The 19,473-nt window shown below is 37.8% G+C and overlaps 1 protein-coding gene across 1 annotated transcript in view; it reads right to left on the reverse strand.

Moving 5' to 3' along the window:
- MAN1A1 (mannosidase alpha class 1A member 1) overlaps positions 1–19,473 on the reverse strand; it is a 210,604-nt gene that overhangs the window by 80,188 nt on the left and 110,943 nt on the right. The window contains exon 5 of the mRNA XM_084624798.1: positions 1,517–1,611. Within this exon, the coding sequence (XP_084480924.1) occupies positions 1,517–1,611 (95 nt within the window). The remainder of the gene's footprint in view (positions 1–1,516; positions 1,612–19,473) is intronic.

The raw sequence follows: 19,473 nt of genomic DNA on the forward strand, positions 1-19,473 counted from the left end.
TCCTGCCCACAAGTGTCAGTCCCATTCAAATGTTATAAACACTGGCTTCCCTGAAGCAAGGGAGGCAAAGGACAAAGCTTCTATTGATGCTAGAGCTGGGAAATCAATTGATTTTTCTGTTTGGCCGGCAAAAAAGTTAGTTCAGTTCTGAAGGCATTCCGAATGGTTCTAATTTTGGGTGAGGAGGAGGCACTGAACCACTTGGTGCTGAATCCACTACACCCTTGATGCCCTGGCCCTGGAATCAGAGACTGATTTCACTGCCCAAGACTATACAGAATCTCAACATTGTGCTCCCTCAAAGCTCCTGCGGTACATAGATTGAAGCCATCAGCCCTTCAAAACTCTAACTAATTCGCAACACTGCGGCATGCTTCCTCAGCAACACTGGCTACCATGAGCAAACCAAACCCATCCTCTACTCTCTATGCTGGATTCCCATACAACAGAGTCACGTCCAAGGTCTTGATGGCAGTTGATGGCCTGTCCCAGGATATCTAAAGGATCATCATTATTCTCTGGGATGAGAACCGTAGTCGACAACTCCACCCTTGGAAAAAATGGAACTTTCTACAATAAAGATGAAACTCATCTATGCAGGAGACAGAGCTTTTCTGGGGACCAGTCTTTCTCCCAAAGAAACTAAGGACCATCATAAACTTCCTTCTTTCACTATCTTTTGCCCCAAGTGCAAGGCACACTTCCTTCAACCTGCCTTTAACACACACAATGTGTATATTAAAAAAACCTGAAACAAAATCCTAGTAAACCAAAACACTGCACTGCACACACAATTTTCTCCGTGGGGAGAGGAAGAGAGAAGAGAATGAATCATATGATAGATGTTACTCACATCTCTTAATGCACTCCCAAAAGTGCTGTTACTATTGAGACTAGTGTGGTATAAAAAAATATTGAATAGAATATGTTTCCCCCAAAAGGCTTTCCAAAACTGCTTAAAACGGGAAAAATCTCTATTTTGGTAAGTGGGGTATTTCTATTGCACTCATGACTAGCAGCACAGCAAGTGATAAAAAGAAAATGAGAAACACACTTAGGAATTCACGTATGTTCTCTAACTTTTTATTTTTAATTTATTTACATTCAGAACGGCAAAACATAAGATCTTATAGGAATTTCCCCCCAGTGAGCATGTAGGAAGACTAAAATTTTCTAGAATATTAAAATGGTGGCTGTTCACTGGTCCCTGTGTAATGAGTTGACATCAGCCAAGTTCAGAGTGAACAAAAATTCCCCCCTCAATTGGCATGTTTGTTGGCAGTCTCCATTGAGAGTTTAAGGACTAAATGGACAGGACTGAATTATTTTCGTTGCTCAGAGATGATCTCTTCAAAACAAAGTCTGGGGTACACTGCTCAGACTGTAAACCTGAGAAAGTATATGCTCTGCCTGTGCTTACGCCTGTTCTGTGGAGAAACACAGGACTTCAGCTTCAATTTAACTGAATGCAGCCCTTCTCATGTGTCCTAAATTCACAAAAAATAGTTATTTTTACCTCTTAATATTAAGCAATGCCCAAGGTATTCCAGTGGGAGTGTTAAACGCTGGGAGCAACTTTTCTCCAAGTTCCACTGCTTTCTTTCGAAATATCTGAAAAATAAAAACCAATCATAATATTATACCGTATAAACTATGTACTAAGTACTAGGAAATAAATAGTGTTGTTGATATTACTATTGGTAGTGTTTTACAAAGCATCCCTTAACACTACATAGTATAGCACCCTGGGGTTTGTGCAGAGACGTTGAAGAAAAAGGAAGATACAATACTTTAGTACCGAAGTTATACCTGGCATTCTATTCATAAGATTTAGAACTACTTCAATATGTCTAACTATCAGCAGGAAACACAACAGAACTTTTTATGCTTAGAGAAAAAGTATCTAGTTATAACAATACTGCAAATATGCGTTCTGCTCTCTCCAATTGCCAATAGTCAGCTCAGGCTGGACTGAGCTAACTGTTGGAAGGCTTTCTTTGAGCACTATCTGATGATCTCTTCAAGAAGAGAGTTTTCTAATACAGGAAAACTGTTCCAATTTAATATAGAAACCTATTTATGGAGAGCAATTACAAATACTTGGTTGCTCAAGCACTATTATCTGCTTTGAATCACACTGGGGTTTTATAGAACATACAAAAAATAATTATCCCAGGTGTACTAAAATATCAAAGTCACCTTTGCTGATTTTCTCTCCAACAGTGCCTCCCCCTTCAACTTAGTTTTTTTCATGAAAACATTTACAATACATGTTTTTAGGCATCAATTTTCAGTTTGATATATATATATCACAATTTAAATTGGTATTCTAAGCCAAATTTTCTGAGGAAGAAAAATGCACACACCAACTTTGTACAGATGTACTTGTGTGTGTAAACAACATTTGCTGGTGGACCAATGCAAGAGAAGAGAGGAGCACACTCATTTACCTTCTCATAAATAACAGCAGTTCATAAGAAATACTGTACTTTCCAAAAGCCACTTTCAATATTTGTAAATAAAGTAGGTTTTTATTTAATCAGAGGATCTTACACTTTTTGGTCAAATTTCAGTTGCTGGATTTTAGTGCCTGGATACTGGGTGGCATTGGTGGCTTGAGATATACAGAAGATCACACTAGATGACCATGATCCCTTCTGGCCTCTGATTCTGTAACCACATGGGACACCAAAACTAACCATAGTTTCCTGTTGGGTCCTCTATCTTACCATTTGTGACTACGAATGATTGTGGGATTGGACTTGCAACAGAAATATGTGATTTTGGATGGGGCCGGTTAGCTGCATTCTTGTACTAGAGCTGGTATCCGCATGGAGTTGGACAGCAGGAGTTGGTGCTTCAGCCTACTCCTCCCACTCTTAACCGTGCTCTACTCCACAGAAGAGAGGCAGGAATTAAGTGCTGTGAGCAGGGCCAAAGTAGTATCGAGGCAGATTTAACAGAAATTTGACAATGAGAAAAATAAGCAATTTGTTTAGGATGCTTTCGATATCCAGTTTGTTCTGAATATTCAAAGCAGTTCATTATATTTTCATGATGATATGAATTTTGCTACAAATTATGGCTATGTCCTTCAGACTGCTTTACAGTATGCCTGGGGTTAATGTAGAGGATACTTTGAAACCACAGCTAGTGTAGAATTCAACTGTCTCCCTGCATGGAGGCATTAGCTATCGTGAGCATGTTAAAATAAGTCTATGAAGACTGCACTGGCTTTCCATTTCTTTTTGTTTGCAATTCAAGTTGTTCAGATTGATCTATAAATACCAATATTGTTTTTTGCCCTAGCTACTTTAGAGACCATCTCTTTTTCCTATACGATGTCATGACAGTGGAGATAACTGCACAACTCATGCTAGCAGTCCCTATATTTAAAACATCTGGAGACTGGCTGTACAGTATATTATGATGGACCTCACTCATGTTGGAATTTATGTTCCCTACTAATGCAACAGAGGAGGACACAGTATGAGATCATATCTTTTCTCGGGGTTTTGCCTGAATGAGACATTGTGGCAGTACATATTTTATTTTGTGGAACAGGAGTCAAGGCTGATGGTTGTCAATGTTTCATGGGTATTATTTTTAAGACATGTGCCCCGGGACAGTCTGAGTTGCTTTTTATAAATAAAAACATACATACATTTAATTATAATATAGGATACAAGGCCATGACCATGATTTCATAACTGTGGTACATTATTGGCTGTATTAATCATTATTAAGCAGCCTATACACAGGCTCAGCAAGAGATATATTAGAGTAACTGTTTCTGGACAAGAAGATACTACTTTAGTTTAACATCAAGGTTTTAATGCTGCAATACTGAACTACAAATTATTCACAACTTTCAGTAATAAAACTTCCATCATTCAACTTGTAATACTTATTTGTTGACATATCTCAATTTCCTTGAAACTTGTTTTGTCTGTTTCAGGGAGACACAAGAATTGGTTAGCCAAAACTAATGGTTGTAATATTAAGCATTAAGGAAATATTTTTCCACTTTTAGATAAGCAAGGAAAGCCATAAGTTATTCATGTGAACTACTGCTCTGAACAAATATTACATCAGCTTTAAAACATGAGAAAAAATTAAGCATATTGGTGTTAGGAAGTTAATTGGAATACCCTTTTCAAAATTAGCAGCTAAAAGTACAAGAATGGAAACGGAAAAGGAAAAGCCATTAAGAAAATAGGACCAGAGTAATTTTTAAATTGAACTAACATTCTAGAACAAGTCTTGAGCATAAAAGTCCACTCTTGTCACTTGCAACAAAGATTTTCATAAATTACTCAATTGATTCTAATAATTTTTAACTTTTCAAAAATTCAAAATTTGGACTAGAATAAAGGAACTATAGACATTCTTTAATTTTATCCTAGACTACAATTTAACATGACTGTACTACTGACTGTGCGGTAACTATCTAATGAGTAAAAAACAGTACTAGCAACTGTGATTTCAAGCATACAATAATGCTGTGTGAATGGCTGAACATATTGAATTGGAACATGATCCAGCAAAAATCACCATCCTTGAATAGACAAAAACAGCGAAGCCACTTTTTATTCATTTAACTGATACCTTTAATACAGTTCAGCAACACAAACAAGAAAAACTCATCTTAGCTGCAATTAGTTAGCTCAATCTATCTCAGAACATTTTTTTCTTTTGCAGACCATACATTTCCTAACAGTGTGCAAGAAATAAATGCTATGCAAAAGAATCCATAAGGTACTTGCTTTTTACAAGTTGATGAAAATTAAGAAGTTAGTCTCTAAGGTGCCACAAGTCCTCCTTTTCTTTTTGCGAAGTTGAAATGTTCATTTTTAAAGACACATCCACATGCCAATATAGATTTTAGCGAATGTTTACCAAACTTGTCTCTGTTCCCTCAGAATATTTTAAACATGTCTATTCCATCTATTGTCATACACCAAACTTAACCTGTCATTCAATTCATTCAATGAACACATTAAAATTGTTAACTTATTCTGCCTCTATAATTTAGCTTCTTAATTTTAAAAAATATTTAAATAAATTTATTCCTCATGAGACACGCTAGATTAATAGTTTTGCAAAATGAACTACTTTGTCGATAGATTTCTGAGTAGCAGCCGTGTTAGTCTGTATTTGCAAAAAGAAAAGGAGTACTTGTGGCACCTTAGAGACTAACAAATTTATTTGAGCATCAGCTTTCTTGAGCTACAGCTCACTTCATCTGAAGTGAGCTGTAGCTCACAAAAGCTGATGCTCAAATAAATTTGTAAATCTCCAAGGTGCCACAAGTACTCCTTTTCTTTCTGTCGATAGGATATACAAGCTCTGGGCAGACATGCCTTGGTATAACACAATGCCTGTGTGTATCGTGGCCCCTATTACTAATAAGTCATCCAGATTCCTCAATTTTAATTCTCTGTCTTTCACAGTATTAACACTTGTTAGAACTATTCCTTGTACAAGATAAGGAAAATAACCACATCTACATACATTTCATCAGCAAACTTCCTACAATAATTGCTTTTATAATTTGTTCAATCATCTCTCAAAGTGCGTGAAGCACCTTTCTGACCTACTCCAAACTCAGAAAGTCATCCCTGTTCAGCAAAGAACTTAAGTTATGTGCTCTGGTGAACTTGGACACCAACTTTAGACTGTATGTGTGGAGAGTTTAAATAAATTAGTTTTTAAAAAGTCTATTTAGAGAGATTACTCCCATTCACCATGCTATTATATGGTATGCTGAAATGGTAAGTGTACTCATAAAACTTTTTTCTTTTACTGAATTGATCATTGTGGATTTAAATAAAAGCTTTATTTTCAAGATAGTAGATCAAATGTTCAGAACTGAATAGTTCAAACTAACAAACAGAAGCTCCAGTTCTGAGATCACGTCCATGATGGCAGGCCCTTATACTCCCATGGAACCTCATTAACATCCACATGGGCACAAAGGGCTACTCGCCCAGATCTAATTGCAGGATTGAGGGCAAAGCTATTTTTTGTGGTGAGAATGAACAACCCAAAGTATAGGGTTTTTTTTTCCTGAATGAAACAGGCATACATATTCGCTCTCAGAGAAAAACGATGCCCTCTACCTGGAATGACAAATATTTATGAAAGTCAAATTAGCCTAATAACTATTGCAAATGAAGTGATCAGAAAAAAGGGAAAACAGAACACAAAGGAGGAACAAGTGCCTCCTACAAATTCTAACTATAATACACAGCCAAGCATGGTGAATTATTGTAAATTAAAGGGCATTTCTAACTCCATCAAAAGACATTAACCTTCATCAGCAACGATGGGGTAATTTTATCTTATCCTTCAGCTCCAAACTAATTTATGCATTGTGGTATCTGATTGATTAAAAAATAAAATAAATTATAAAACATACACCCCTGAAAGAATTCTCTACAGAAAGATGAAACTGGAAGTTAAAGTTTAACCACTACATCAGAAAAACATCATACTTAGAATTTTAAAAACAAATATTGAAAACATTTTCTTCTCACTTCTATATCTGTTCAATAAAACATTACTCACTTTTTTCATTACACTTACAGATGGAAATAGACAGGACTCTGACTAAGATGCATTGTTTTCTTTGCAGCAACTGACCGCCTTTCCCAGTGGGCCAGCCCAAGAATATTACAATGCAAAACAAAGAAACAAGGATACGAGAATGAACAAGGACAGTCTGCTTTGCTTTTCCTCAGGCAATATAATAGAAGACTTTTTACCACAACGAGTACTGATTTATTTAAGTTTAAAATGATCTGCTAACAGAGAACTCTTTTGAAAAGCTCATTCTGATACTTTCTATACAAGATCACCTACTAAAATAATGTTTCCCCCCCCCCACAAAAAATGTTCAAAGCTACACATAGAAATCCTATTTTCCACATACTGGTGTGTCCTTTAGCATGCAACACCACTTTTATATACAGAGTACTACTTTAAATGTCACATTATTTTCAGCAATTCCTATAACGTCATGTTCATGGTCTTTATGATCCATCTGCAGATTATCCAGATGCTTTCACAAATTCAACAGCAAATCCTTTACCTGCAGGTAAGTTATTTTATAATTGCCATTGCATTGTTAGTTACAAGTTATTTTGAGAGTTTGCTAGTATGTTAAATTTGATGCATACACCATTTCCTTAAAAATGCAATGGATCAACCTAAAAGCATAGTTTAAAACAATGGTAAACTTATAAAATACCTATTACTAGCAATGCAACAGTAATTGTAAAAACAAACAATTGCAGAGGAAGACTCTGTTATTGAATTTGTCTCAGCAGTTGAATAACTTGCTAAGTGATTATAAGGTAAACATCATAAACATGGCAACACAAAAAAAAAGTCCTTAAGACTCTAAACTGCTTCTCTGTAGGTCATTGAAATGGAAACAAAGAAAAATCACAAAATTCTAAATGTGCAGCATATATCAAACTCATTATGTTAGCACATTGCTGAAGATTTGATTCCCTTCACCATCACATGAAAAAGCAAGTGAAATGTGAAACTGTATACATTGTGGTAGTAAAGCAAAATGGGGAGATACAGATCATATAATGGAAGCCCCTTTATGTTTACTGAATATTTTTATACGGAACTGCGTGAAACAAGCACTACATCCTTATCAAAAGTTGAATATTCTGGACAAGATTTTCAGAAAACAGAAGTTAGAGTGTGTAGCACTTCTAAAAATCAGGCTATGTATTTCAATGCCTAATAAATATAGATTTAGGAGCTTAACTTTAGGCTCCAACTTTCGAAACAGTCTTGGTCTAACTTTATTCAGTGTAAAGAAACACATTAAACAGATGCAAGTGACAGTATTCCTGTAGGACCCTCGGAAGTTATCGTCATGAAAAATCCAGAAGTGAATAAATAAATGTGCCAGTAACAGTATGTTGGGCATCTCATCGCTCTATTGGAAATCTGACTCCAGACAAATATGTGTAGTAGTCTACAAAACATTTCCACATACAGACTCCGCTAGTACCCATGCCCTAAAAGTTCTGTTTCTGTTATGCTGCACTCCCAGAATTTAGATGTCAGTCAGTGCTGAAGGTCTTTGATTTTCTTAGTTCTTTAGTTACTGTTACCTTTGTTACAGTTATTTTAAATCTTCTGCTTAGCTTAACACATTGTGGCTAAACTCTTATCTTAACTACTTATTCATAAATTGTCGAATCCCTAAATAGGATACTGGAGTATTTAACATATATAAATACATAATGTGGTACATACTGTTCTGTATTTTGTGTTTTTAGAATGATGTTATTTTGAGAGTCAGAGCATGGAATGTACCCATAATTTTACAAGGCAGTTAAACCTTAAGACAAATTGCTGTCGGTATTACATTGCTCATTGACTAAAACTAATAAAATTGTTCTGAAGTGTTTTCTATTTAGAAATAAAGAGTTACCTAATGTAACAACCAAAATCCTGCCACTATTTTCAGTAGATTAGCTTTGGCTGTTTTATGGTACCATGAACCGCAGGAAAGGGAAATTACTCCTCTATTGTTCGAATGATCATCATACCAAAAAAGAGTCAAACAGTGCCATGAAGTTATCCCTGTCAGAAAAGGCTTTGGAGAGCTTAATCAGACTGAAATAATTGGATTAGTGAGAGCTTCCCACGCTTAATCCAAATATACAAACAGTGAAAAATTAATCAATCATACTTGCTAATCCTAGCAGTATCTAACATGTATAATGATTTTTTGAAACACTGTAACTAGGGAACTAAAGTGTAGCTCTACTGTCTTCTGAAATCTTTTAGGGAAGCCAGTAATGCCCAGCACAAAATACTAAAAAGCCTGAAGACAGAACTAAACAGAGATGGACGAGAAACTGCTGTATAATAATTTGAATTTAGATTTATGCTTGAAACTAGCAGTTAGGCAGGTGACTGCTCAATTTTAGGCTCAAATCAAAAATAAATACATAAAACAAACTTCAAGACAGAGAGTTTTGTTTCAATTATATTGAACTGTGTCTTTTGGTTATGCTTCTGTACATTTAGGAAGTGCTTAGGTAGCCATAAATTGCAAAAACAGCCTAAAAGTTTTGAGGAAGAGCCCTTAATCTGGAGGCGAAGGGCAGTAATTGCTAACGTAGCTGATATTTATAACAGGTATTTGTAATTTCTTTAAGGTTTATGTTTATTGGTACAGTTAAAAGTGAAGTTAGAGGAACATACAAATGGAAAAATTTCTCAGCTTGAGGTATTTAATTTTCAGGTATGAGTGGTGTTTGAAAAAACTATACAACAATTAATGAATGAATAACTATACAGAAGTGACAGAATCATAGGGTTGGAAAGAACTTGAGATGTCACCCAGTTCATCTCCCTTCACTGTAGCAGGACCATATATACCTAGACCATCTCTGACAGGTGTTTCTCTAACCTCTTCTTAAAAACTTCCTAAAATGGCGATTCCACAACCTCCCTTGGTAACCTATTCCAGTATTTAACTAATCCTTAAAGCTATAAAGTTTTTCCTAGTATCTAACCTAAATCTCCCTTGCTGCTGATTAAGCAGAACACTTCTTTTTCCACCTTCAGTGGAAATAGAGAAACACTTGATCACCATCCCTCTTTATAAAAAGCCCTTAACACATTTGAAGACTATGGCATCAGGTCCCCCTATAGTCTTCTTAACACCAGTTTTTTTAAAATAGCATCTCAGTGTCAATAAATCAGTGACAGAGTTTGGAAGTACCATTCTTATCATGTAGGAACAGAAACAGAATGTTTTGTATCACTGTAAAGGCTGTAATCCCAAGATGGCAAGATATCAGATGTTAAAACTCTCAGTGGTCCACAACTGTATACTGATCCTAGATCTCAGACCAGTGTAAATGTCAAATCCCTGCTTTCACATGACCTATATGTGTGGGCAAAGTAACCTGATATTATCACATTTATCATCATCATCTGTACTGCAGTAGTGCCCAAAGGCCTCACTCAGGATCCTTGTCCACACTGTGCAAAGCACTGTACAGACATATGCCACAGGTAGATAGTCTATACCGCACAGAACTCACAATCTATGACAGATTTTTTTTTTCATTAATTGCTGTTGGAATGCTGCTCATAGAAATGGAATGTTACTTGTCTACTAATCTCTTCTAGGATAAGCAGAGCATTGGGAGGCCAAAAGTGCAACATAAATGCAATATATTTCATGGTTCTGCTTCCTCCATGGCTAAGGAAGAAAGAAATTTAACACTACATGGTTTTGACAATATACTTTATGTGGTATAAATTAAAACATGTATACATTTAAGTAAAGAACACAGTATACAACAGCGAGACATACTATATCACATTGTGAAGAGACAGTATACCTCTGGATGTCATCTTAGGGGTTTGAGTTTTTCCTGATTAAGGAAACAGCTGTCCCAATAAAATTGATCCTTATTCACCAGTAATGAGTATCTTTAAGCACAGTTCCACTGTTAAGCCACAAGCATCTGCTTCCTAATTTTCTGTTCATTTAGCTTTGTGTACCAAACCCTAGCTACAACAGCAAACTTAGAAACTTCATTTTACATGTTGTGAGCCACCATATCCAAACAAGGGGTAGCACTTTGCATATAAAATTTTCTTTTCAGATAGCTGACTGGTAAGATTTGATTCGCAGCATAGCTTGTGTGAAAGGAGGGAGGCACCTAATAGGTGCTATGTTGTGAATCAATATCTACATTCTTTAAGCAGCATAAAGCACTCACAGAAGGTTCATTCCTGGCCTCATAAATCTGGCTATATCTTTTAATTCTAATGCCATTAAGTGACTTTGAGCCATGATTTAGCAATAGAATAAGCTCCTAAATCACTATGGGAGGCACATAAAGACTGAAATTATGTGCTGATGGCATGCAATTTGTGGAGGCAGTGGCTGTCCTATTTGCTCTTTAATGTCAATAGCGAATGAGGAGATGGGTTGTTAAATTTCAGGTTCAACATCACAGGACATTTGTAAGCTTGTTCTATTTGCTAGTGGGAAAAACACTTCTTAAAAGCCCTTATTCATATTAAATATTGTTGTAAAACAATAGAAATAGGCGCAGTATTTTACTGAGTACTCCTATTAGTTGATTTATGCTTCCAATCAATTTTATTAATTTTGGTATAAAATACCTGAATTTCTTATTGGTATGTCAGAACAACGATTTAAGAAGCTCCTCAACTGGTAGCAGCGCAGTGTTAACTACTAGGAGTAAGCAGTAGCAAACAGACATCCCCCTTCTGATGGAACAGGAGCAGAAACCAGACAGTTGGGGATTGGCCCTGGGATACAAAGGGCTGAAGAATTCTTTCGTATTATAAAGGTGACCATCTGAATAATAGTAAGTACTGTTTTCATTATGTTACATTAAATTTCATTAAAGTCACACTTCCCTATGAAGAATCTATGTATTTCTAAACAAAACATTTTTTGCAAGTGACTTGAAACAATTCTTTGCCTTTAAATTAAAAAAGTGGAGGAAACTGTTGTAACACAACTGATCAGAGGAGCTTATTACTGTTACATCAAAAGGGTTTGAGGTAAACAGAGACTTGCAGGTCTCATGTAGTGTAGAAACACTGGATCTGAAGTCCTATGCACACACTCCATCTGACTGGCACCCTCGATTTCCTCCAGGAGAGGAATGAGCCCAACAACTTCTATAGAAACTTTGCTTTTGTTTTCAGAAGTTGTGAACAGGTGCATTAGTCAAACCTTTGTAAACAGTAGTGGATGGACACAGGAAAAAAAGCAAGATGGCAGCTCAAATTTGGTGGTTTCTGAAGGACAACAAATTTCCTCAGTTTATCTGCCAAAGTTTTAAGGTAAGTCATCATGTGTATATGGATGTTTCATCAAGTCTACACTAAACTCAAAAATCTAAAACACACTAGTTCAATATTTCTTTCAAGAAAAGTGAACATTTAAAGCTTATTTTACTGTCATTTATGCACAAGATCTATTCTGTTCAAGTTCTTATACAGCACTATCATTGTGGTAGCTGCATACTACTGCCCCCCCTTGATACACATGTATAATTCCACTGAACAGTAGTGGGATTTGTTTATGCATCAAGAAAAAACACAGCACTCCTTCAAAGAGTAACTGTTTCCTTTACTGTTTTAACATGAAGCAGCAGAAATTGAATACGTAATACTGAAATACAATAGAACCTCAGAGTTACAAACACCAAAGAGTTACAAACCGATCGGTCAACCACACACCTAATTTGGTACCAGAAGTACGCAATCACGCAGCAGAGACCAAAAAAAGCAAATCCTGTACAGTACAGTCCTGTGTTAAACACAAACTGCCTAAAAAAAAGGGAAAGTTTAAAAGAAGATCTGACAAGGGAAGGAAACTGTTTCTGAGCTTGTTTCATTTAAATTAAGATGGTTAACAGCGGCATTTTTCTTCTGCATAAAGTTTCAAAGCAGTATTAAGTCAATGTTCAGCTGTAAACTTTTGAAAGAACCACCATAATGTTTTGTTCAGAGTCACAAACAACCTCCATTCCTGAGGTGTTCGTAATTCTCAGGTTATACTGAATATTTCATGTTTAAAGGGCAAAGTTCTTCTAATTGTTAAACTAAAACTGGAATTGGATTAGGAATTACCAGCTCTTACTGTGAACTCCCATATTAGTAAGAGGACTTCCAGAAAAGGATAATATAGCACAACTGTAATTATACTAAACTTGTTCAGCTTCTATCACTGACAGGTAGCAATTTTAATAAAGATCATTCCCCCTGCCTCCCTCCACCACTTATCCTCGAGAGAGACCATATATCGTTCATTTAGTTTGGAAGAACAACTGATATTGAAGCAGTTTCTAGATGTTTTCCTCCATAGCAGTTCCACTGAATATGGGACATTTTTATTTACAGAGATCAGACCCAGTAGTGGAGCTATACAATTATTAGGTTTTGTGGTAAAAAAAATTACAGCAGATTGCAGAACTATTTATTTACATTGTGTTCCTCATAATACTGCAAGAATTCAAAATTTTAATGAGCTAGAGAGGCTAAAACTTACTCACAAGCGCCCCACTCTTTGTATACAACAGTAGAAATGGAGACAGATTTGGAACCCAGGATTGTGACTTCGTGCACCATGTATCTGTTGATTCAGTTTCAAGGGTAGTTCAAATCTGAATAGTGACTGTCAAAATTAGTAATTTCTTGCTAACAGATCTGTGCTGTGTGCATCTTCAAGTCATAGCTACTTAGGCAAGTGACAGTAAGTTTTTATGCTTTTCACTCCTGTTCAACATTGTAGAGACTAACTACACATTCTTGTGCTCAGCAGAAATACTTTATGAATTCCAGTGATGTCCAGGCAACTCCATTAAAAGCAATGGTTGACAGATATCATTAAGGACCAAATTCAGCCTGTAAATCCTTTATTGTACATGTGAGAAGTGAAACCAGAGATGGCAGGACTGAGAGTTAGAAAAAAATCTCTTTGTAATCAGATATAGAAATGACAGAGGCATACATGGAACCCCATGATGCCATTTTTAGAGTGTGTCAATTTTCAGCCCAGGGGAGAGCAACATTTTAAAGGGTAGTATATTCAGCACATCTTGGAAAACTTTGGCCATCACCTTTATATGGAACATCTGTTACAAGGCACAAAATGAACATGTGTTTTCTCTTGCAGGGTAGGAAAGGACGGTCACCCTCTCCTGAATGGCTGGTTTCTTAATTACTACTGAGGATTCTTTCAAAGAAATGGGCTATCACTGGCTACAATCCATTTGATTGTTAGAACCTAACATCTAAGACACCACACCTATTGGCTTTGTCAAAACAAGTCTGACTAATGCTAAGTGCCTGCACCCTTTATTTAATATAGGAATTGTGAAGTCTTCTGCAGTTTGTGTAAACAAATAAAGGCATTGTGAGTAACCACCACCTTTATTGTTTGGGAAAGTGCTGGCAAGGGAAGAGGGACAGCAAAAAGACTAGGGGGTTGCTTAAGTCTGATAAGAGATCAAGTGGTCTTATCCTCTAACCAGAATCCAGCAATACTGACCCGTCCTTTAAACAACTCCCGTCTTCAGAGGAGATGTGCAGCTTGGAATGATCTCAAGTTAGAATTGCTCTGCTCCTTGTTGCTTTAGCTGGGCTGGTTTACTGGACCAAGAGAGGACTGTCCTCAGCTTCAAGGTCTTCAAGCGCACCCACATGACTTTAGAACTTAAATTCAGAGAAGTGCACATTTAGGAGTGGGGTAAATGGTGACAGTGTAAATGTAAGGTGAAGTTTCATTTACTACTGCACATTGCATTAATTAACTTATTGAAGTACCCCTACTGATTTAAATTGGTTGTGCCATTTTAATTAATCTCAATCTGCCCCATCCCATGAGAGAAAGAAACAGACGGAGCCTGTTAAAGAAAAATACTGAAGGTATATTTATTCAGGCTTGAGACAGACCAGAAGCTCTGCTCTAGGCAGTTGCCAAACAGGATTTACATTCTTGTGGCTTCAAGTTTTCCTTTAGATCTATGACCTAGAACTAACCTGTCAAAGTGGTGATCTTAGGAGGGCAATGACTCTGGAAAACATTGTCATAACTAAAGCACTGAACCTAATCACAGAATAATTTTGCTCTCATTGGATTTATAGTGAAACCTGACAAGAAAGCTTTTGAAAAATACTTGGGCTTGGCAGACTGCAGTTTATCCTTATGACTGTCAGGAACAGCAAATGCTTACTCATTAAGTTTCTTTAACAGTAGCTGTTACCCTCATAATTTGGGTCCTTGACATTTGCTTGTGAGTGGAGGAAACAAAAGGGCAACTTCCTTCACAGCTGAGCTGTCCTCTGGAAAGCTTGCCATAGTCAGAACAGAGGAACACTTCTTAGCCCTCTTTTTCTAGTAAGACAGACTACTCTTGTTCTTTAAGTCATTAAAAAAAGATCGAACACTAGAATACTATTGCTTTTATTTTAGAATATATACACATGCATGCACACAACAGGGTAGCATATCTTTGTTTTTGTTTTCTGTAGACTTCTCATATTTTAGCCATTTACAGTACTGATCAAATTAAATATTCAACATATAAGTAAACTGAAATACAACTACATTTTTAGTTGTATAATTCGAAATAATTTATTGAATGGTGGAACACCTTTTACAATAAAAATAGCAAATTTGCATTTAAATGACTAGTTCTTTCATCTCATATCTACATTTCATACACAAATAGTATATTTTGTGACTAACATCACTACGTTTACATTCTGATTGTCTGAATGGCTCAGGAGACATATCCCTTAAAATCAGAATTTTGTCTATTTTCACATTTTTGATCATCTGAATTTCAGATAATTGGGATTTAGCGGCACTGGAGAAAAACAAACCTTTGTGTTTGGTTCATTTTGCTGACAGGCAATACCACTAAAATATGAAACTGTCTCCAATCATCTTCCTAGGATGTTAACTTATAGCTATGTGAATACTAAACACAGGTAGTCAGAGAAATTTCAACTGTGCAATAGTCTGCCAGACTATGCAGTTCTATCAGAATCAAAACACTTCACAAAATCAAGTCGACTTTACTGGAACTTAGTTTTAGAAGGAAAAAAAACAACCCCAAACAGTTTCAACCATGTTTACATGTCTTATATACATTTTTAGAGCAAATATTCTGATTTTCCATTTTGAAACTTTTCATTTTAAAATTTTTACAATGTTAAAATATAAGTTTAAAATATACTCAAAATCAAAACAAAGAACATTTGATCAACCCAAAGTGATTTTTTCCCCCTCAGAATTTCCCTTCATAGAGAATTTCCTTTTGGAATGAAACCCATTTTCAAAATTTCAACATTATTCACAAAACAGAACTTCCATCCTCTGCACACATCTCAAAAAACTCCAATTATGAAGGGTAAGCAACTTCCCCTTCTTCTTCGAGGGCTGGTCCTATCCCACTGTGTGTGACTGATAAGCACTACTTGGTGAGGAGGGTGCAACGTGGCCTAGCTGCTTGTAGAACCATTGTCCCAAAGAATGTATCAGAGGAGGAGGCTTGGACCAAGGTGTAGCGTCTTGTGAATGTGTGAATGGAACTCCATGTTACTGTCTTGCAAACAACAAGCAAAAGTACCCTCTTGAAGTGATGCTACTGAGCAGGGCTGGCTCCAGTGTTTTTGCTGCCTCAAGCGGCAACAAAAACAAAACAAACAAAAAATACTTGCAGCCGAACAGGGAGGTGGAGTGATGGAGCAGCTGCCAAATTCCCGCCACCGCCAAGGGTGAATTGCCGCCCCAAGGCCCGACGTCCTGCTGCCCCTTTACACTTGCCGCTGCAGGCACCTGCTTGGTTTGCTGGTGCCTGGAGCTGGCCCTCCTACTGAGGCTGCTTGTGCTCCCATAAGAATGAGCCCTGATCCTGTGTGGGGGAGGAAGATGTACAAGCTGATAAAGTAGAATACAGCCAGAAATCCAATTGGGAGACCCTCGGAGGAAATAACTAGTCCTCAAGCTTGTTCCACTATGGCAACAAACAGCCCGAGTGACTTTCTGACCTGTTTTGTTCTCTGTAGGTAACATTCCAAAGCTTATTTTTTGTTCAAGGAATAAAGTTCTCTCTCTTCACTGGAGGCTTGGGGCTTTGGGAAGAATACAGGGGAGCTGATAATCTGGGGGTTTATGGGAAATTCCAAAACTACTGTAGGGGTAAATTTCGGATATAGTAGTAGCAGCAGTAGTAGTAGTAAGTAGTAGTAGTTTGTCTTAATGAAATATTGCATACGGAGGGCCTGCCATTGGTGCCCCCAGTTTACCTATCTGTTTGGCTGATGCAATGAGGAATGTAAGTGCTTCACTTGTCTATGAAGGCTAACAGGGGGTGGAAAGATGGCTTGGTAAGTGCTGAAAGGGTTAATTAAGGTTCCATTGAGGGGTCAGTTTTATTACCAGTGGGAAAGTTCTAATTAAGCTCTCTGAGAACCTGGAGGTTAGTGGGTGAGTAATTACAGGGTAGCTATGCACTGGAGGTAGACATGCCCGGGGGGAGGGATAGCTCAGTGGCCTGCTAAACCCAGGGTTGTGAGTTCAATCCTTGAGGGGGCCATTTAGGGATCTGGGGCAAAAGGAAATAAATACAAAATTAAATTTGGATGATTTAGTTGGGGAGTGATCCTGCTTTGAGCAGGGGGTTGGACTAGATCTCCTGAGGTCCCTTCTAACCCTGATATTCTATGATTCTATGTTGATTGCTGCCAGGAGAACCTGTATTGAGCTAAGGGAAAGAACTGTCATCTTGAGGGTAAGGTGATAACCCAATATACCAAGGAATATCTGTTGTCTCTGGAGACATATGATTGTGTTGGGCCCAGAGAGGTAACATTTCCTGGTGAACTCCTTTCTGCTATTAGTAAAAATGGCTTGCACAGTTGCAGAACAGGAATGTTCTAGATCCAATGCCCATCCAAATAACAAGGTGAGGCAAAGAGCTTTTGGATTGGGATATCTGACCCTGCTGTTCTATTGAATCGAGGTCTGGGAAGGGAAGAATGTTGATGGGCAGGCAGCTGGGCTGACATATGGAGAAGACCTTGGAACCTGAACTCTCTAGGTCATTTGGGCATGATGACAACTCATGCTCTGTCCTGTCAAATCTTCCACATTACTTAAGGAAGCAGCAGGATCAAACCATCTATCCAAGGGAATAGGAGATGATCGCCTCTGAAGAACTGGCCCTGAGCTTTCCGAGAGCATGGATGCAGATCACTTGCCAGAATTATCCAGGTCTCTCTCACTTATTCATTTCCCTGGCATTGTGGGGGCCTTGGGCATTGGTGCACCTCAGTCCTTCCTATTTTCTGCCTGTGGCATGTAATAGTTTAGTCTTCAGTGAGCTGTAATACTCAGGTCTAATTTCACTTGTTTAACGTGTGGACACTAGGTGCTGTTGGTGACCTCTGATATACAGGAGGTCAGACTAGATGATCAGGTGGTCCCTCCGGCTTTTAACTCTATGGAACAGTATGTGCTACATTTCCTGTTTGTCTGGGAGGCAGGATGGGATTCCCCACTGAGTGAAGAAGCTGTTCACCAGTTAGCTGTATGCCACCATCTATAAGTGGGAGCTAAAGCACCTGCTGAGGCTGTCTGCCAGGGAATTCTGGGTTCCTGCAAGGTACGCTGCAGACAGGGTGTTGTGGTTCTTGATATTCTAGTTCTATAAATTGGCCACTTATATGCACAGTGGAATGGATCTCACTACTTCCTGTTTGTTTATGCGGATCAGTTGTCATGCTGTCTGACATTATGAGAATGTGCTGAGACTGGATTAACGGTAAGAATGCCCTGCATGCTTCTCAGACTGCTCTGAATTCCAGGGGATGTGTGTGTATGCTGATTTTGTGGGATGTCCAAGTGCCCTATACTGTGTGACCATCTATGAGGGCTCCCACCAATCTAACAAGAGGTGTCTGCTTATTGTCCTGTCGGGTGTGGAGGAATAGGAAAGGAGTGCCCATAGCTAGAAGAAAATTCAACATCACTCAGAAGCAGCAGCCAATGATCAAATGAAAAAAGTCAAGGAACTGCCTGTACCCCTCTGTACAGCTCTCATTTGTCTAATATCCATGTATAGCTATCAATGACAAGAGCTTGAGAGGGAAGCTATCGTGTTTATTGACAGTAGCACCACAGTTCTTCCACGCTTACCTGGGATTGCAGTGCTGCAGAGCAGTAGAAGAACAGCTCTTGTGGGGATTCCAGTTAGCCACTCAGTCGCTGATTATTGTTAGCAGATCAAGAGCTTGACTCCAAAAAGTTGTTAAAAACTAGTTTTGTTCATATGACTAGACAGGAGTTTGTTGTGTTCCCATTAGCAGAAAATAGAGAGTGGGGACAGGGAGAAGGTATGGTGAAGCATGCTCAGGAAGCTTCCCCTTCAGTAAAATCTCTTTTATGGGTGCAGCATATGGTGGCCATCACATGGCAGCTCTGACACTGTCCCCATCCTGCCCCTAGTAGCGGTCTTCCCAGGACAATAATGGAGAGAGCATAGTGGTAGCTGAGAACTGGAATCAGTCAGTCAGTCATACGGTTTTAACAGATTTAGACATTTTAATTTCTCTAGCAATTAAGCAAAACTTTGCGAGAAACTTGGCCCACTATTATAAGCTGTACTGACCATGCCATAAGCACAATTGAAGATAAAATAATAAATCCATTGTCTAACTGCAAATGAAGTGTAAGAGTGGTCAAGCTAAAGAGGAAAAATCAGCATTAGTGGCACCCTGAAGGAAAGCAAAACAAAACTCCCAAAGATTTGTATTACTTCCAGACAAATGATGATTCCTCTCTCCCACCCCCAAGTCAACTTTATCCCCAATTCCTCCCTCATAAATGAACTCTATTTCTCCATAGCACATCTGATAAATAGC

This window comes from Lepidochelys olivacea (assembly GCF_965140295.1).
Source record: "Lepidochelys olivacea isolate rLepOli2 genome assembly, chromosome: 3".
Taxonomy (NCBI): Eukaryota; Metazoa; Chordata; order Testudines; family Cheloniidae; genus Lepidochelys; species Lepidochelys olivacea.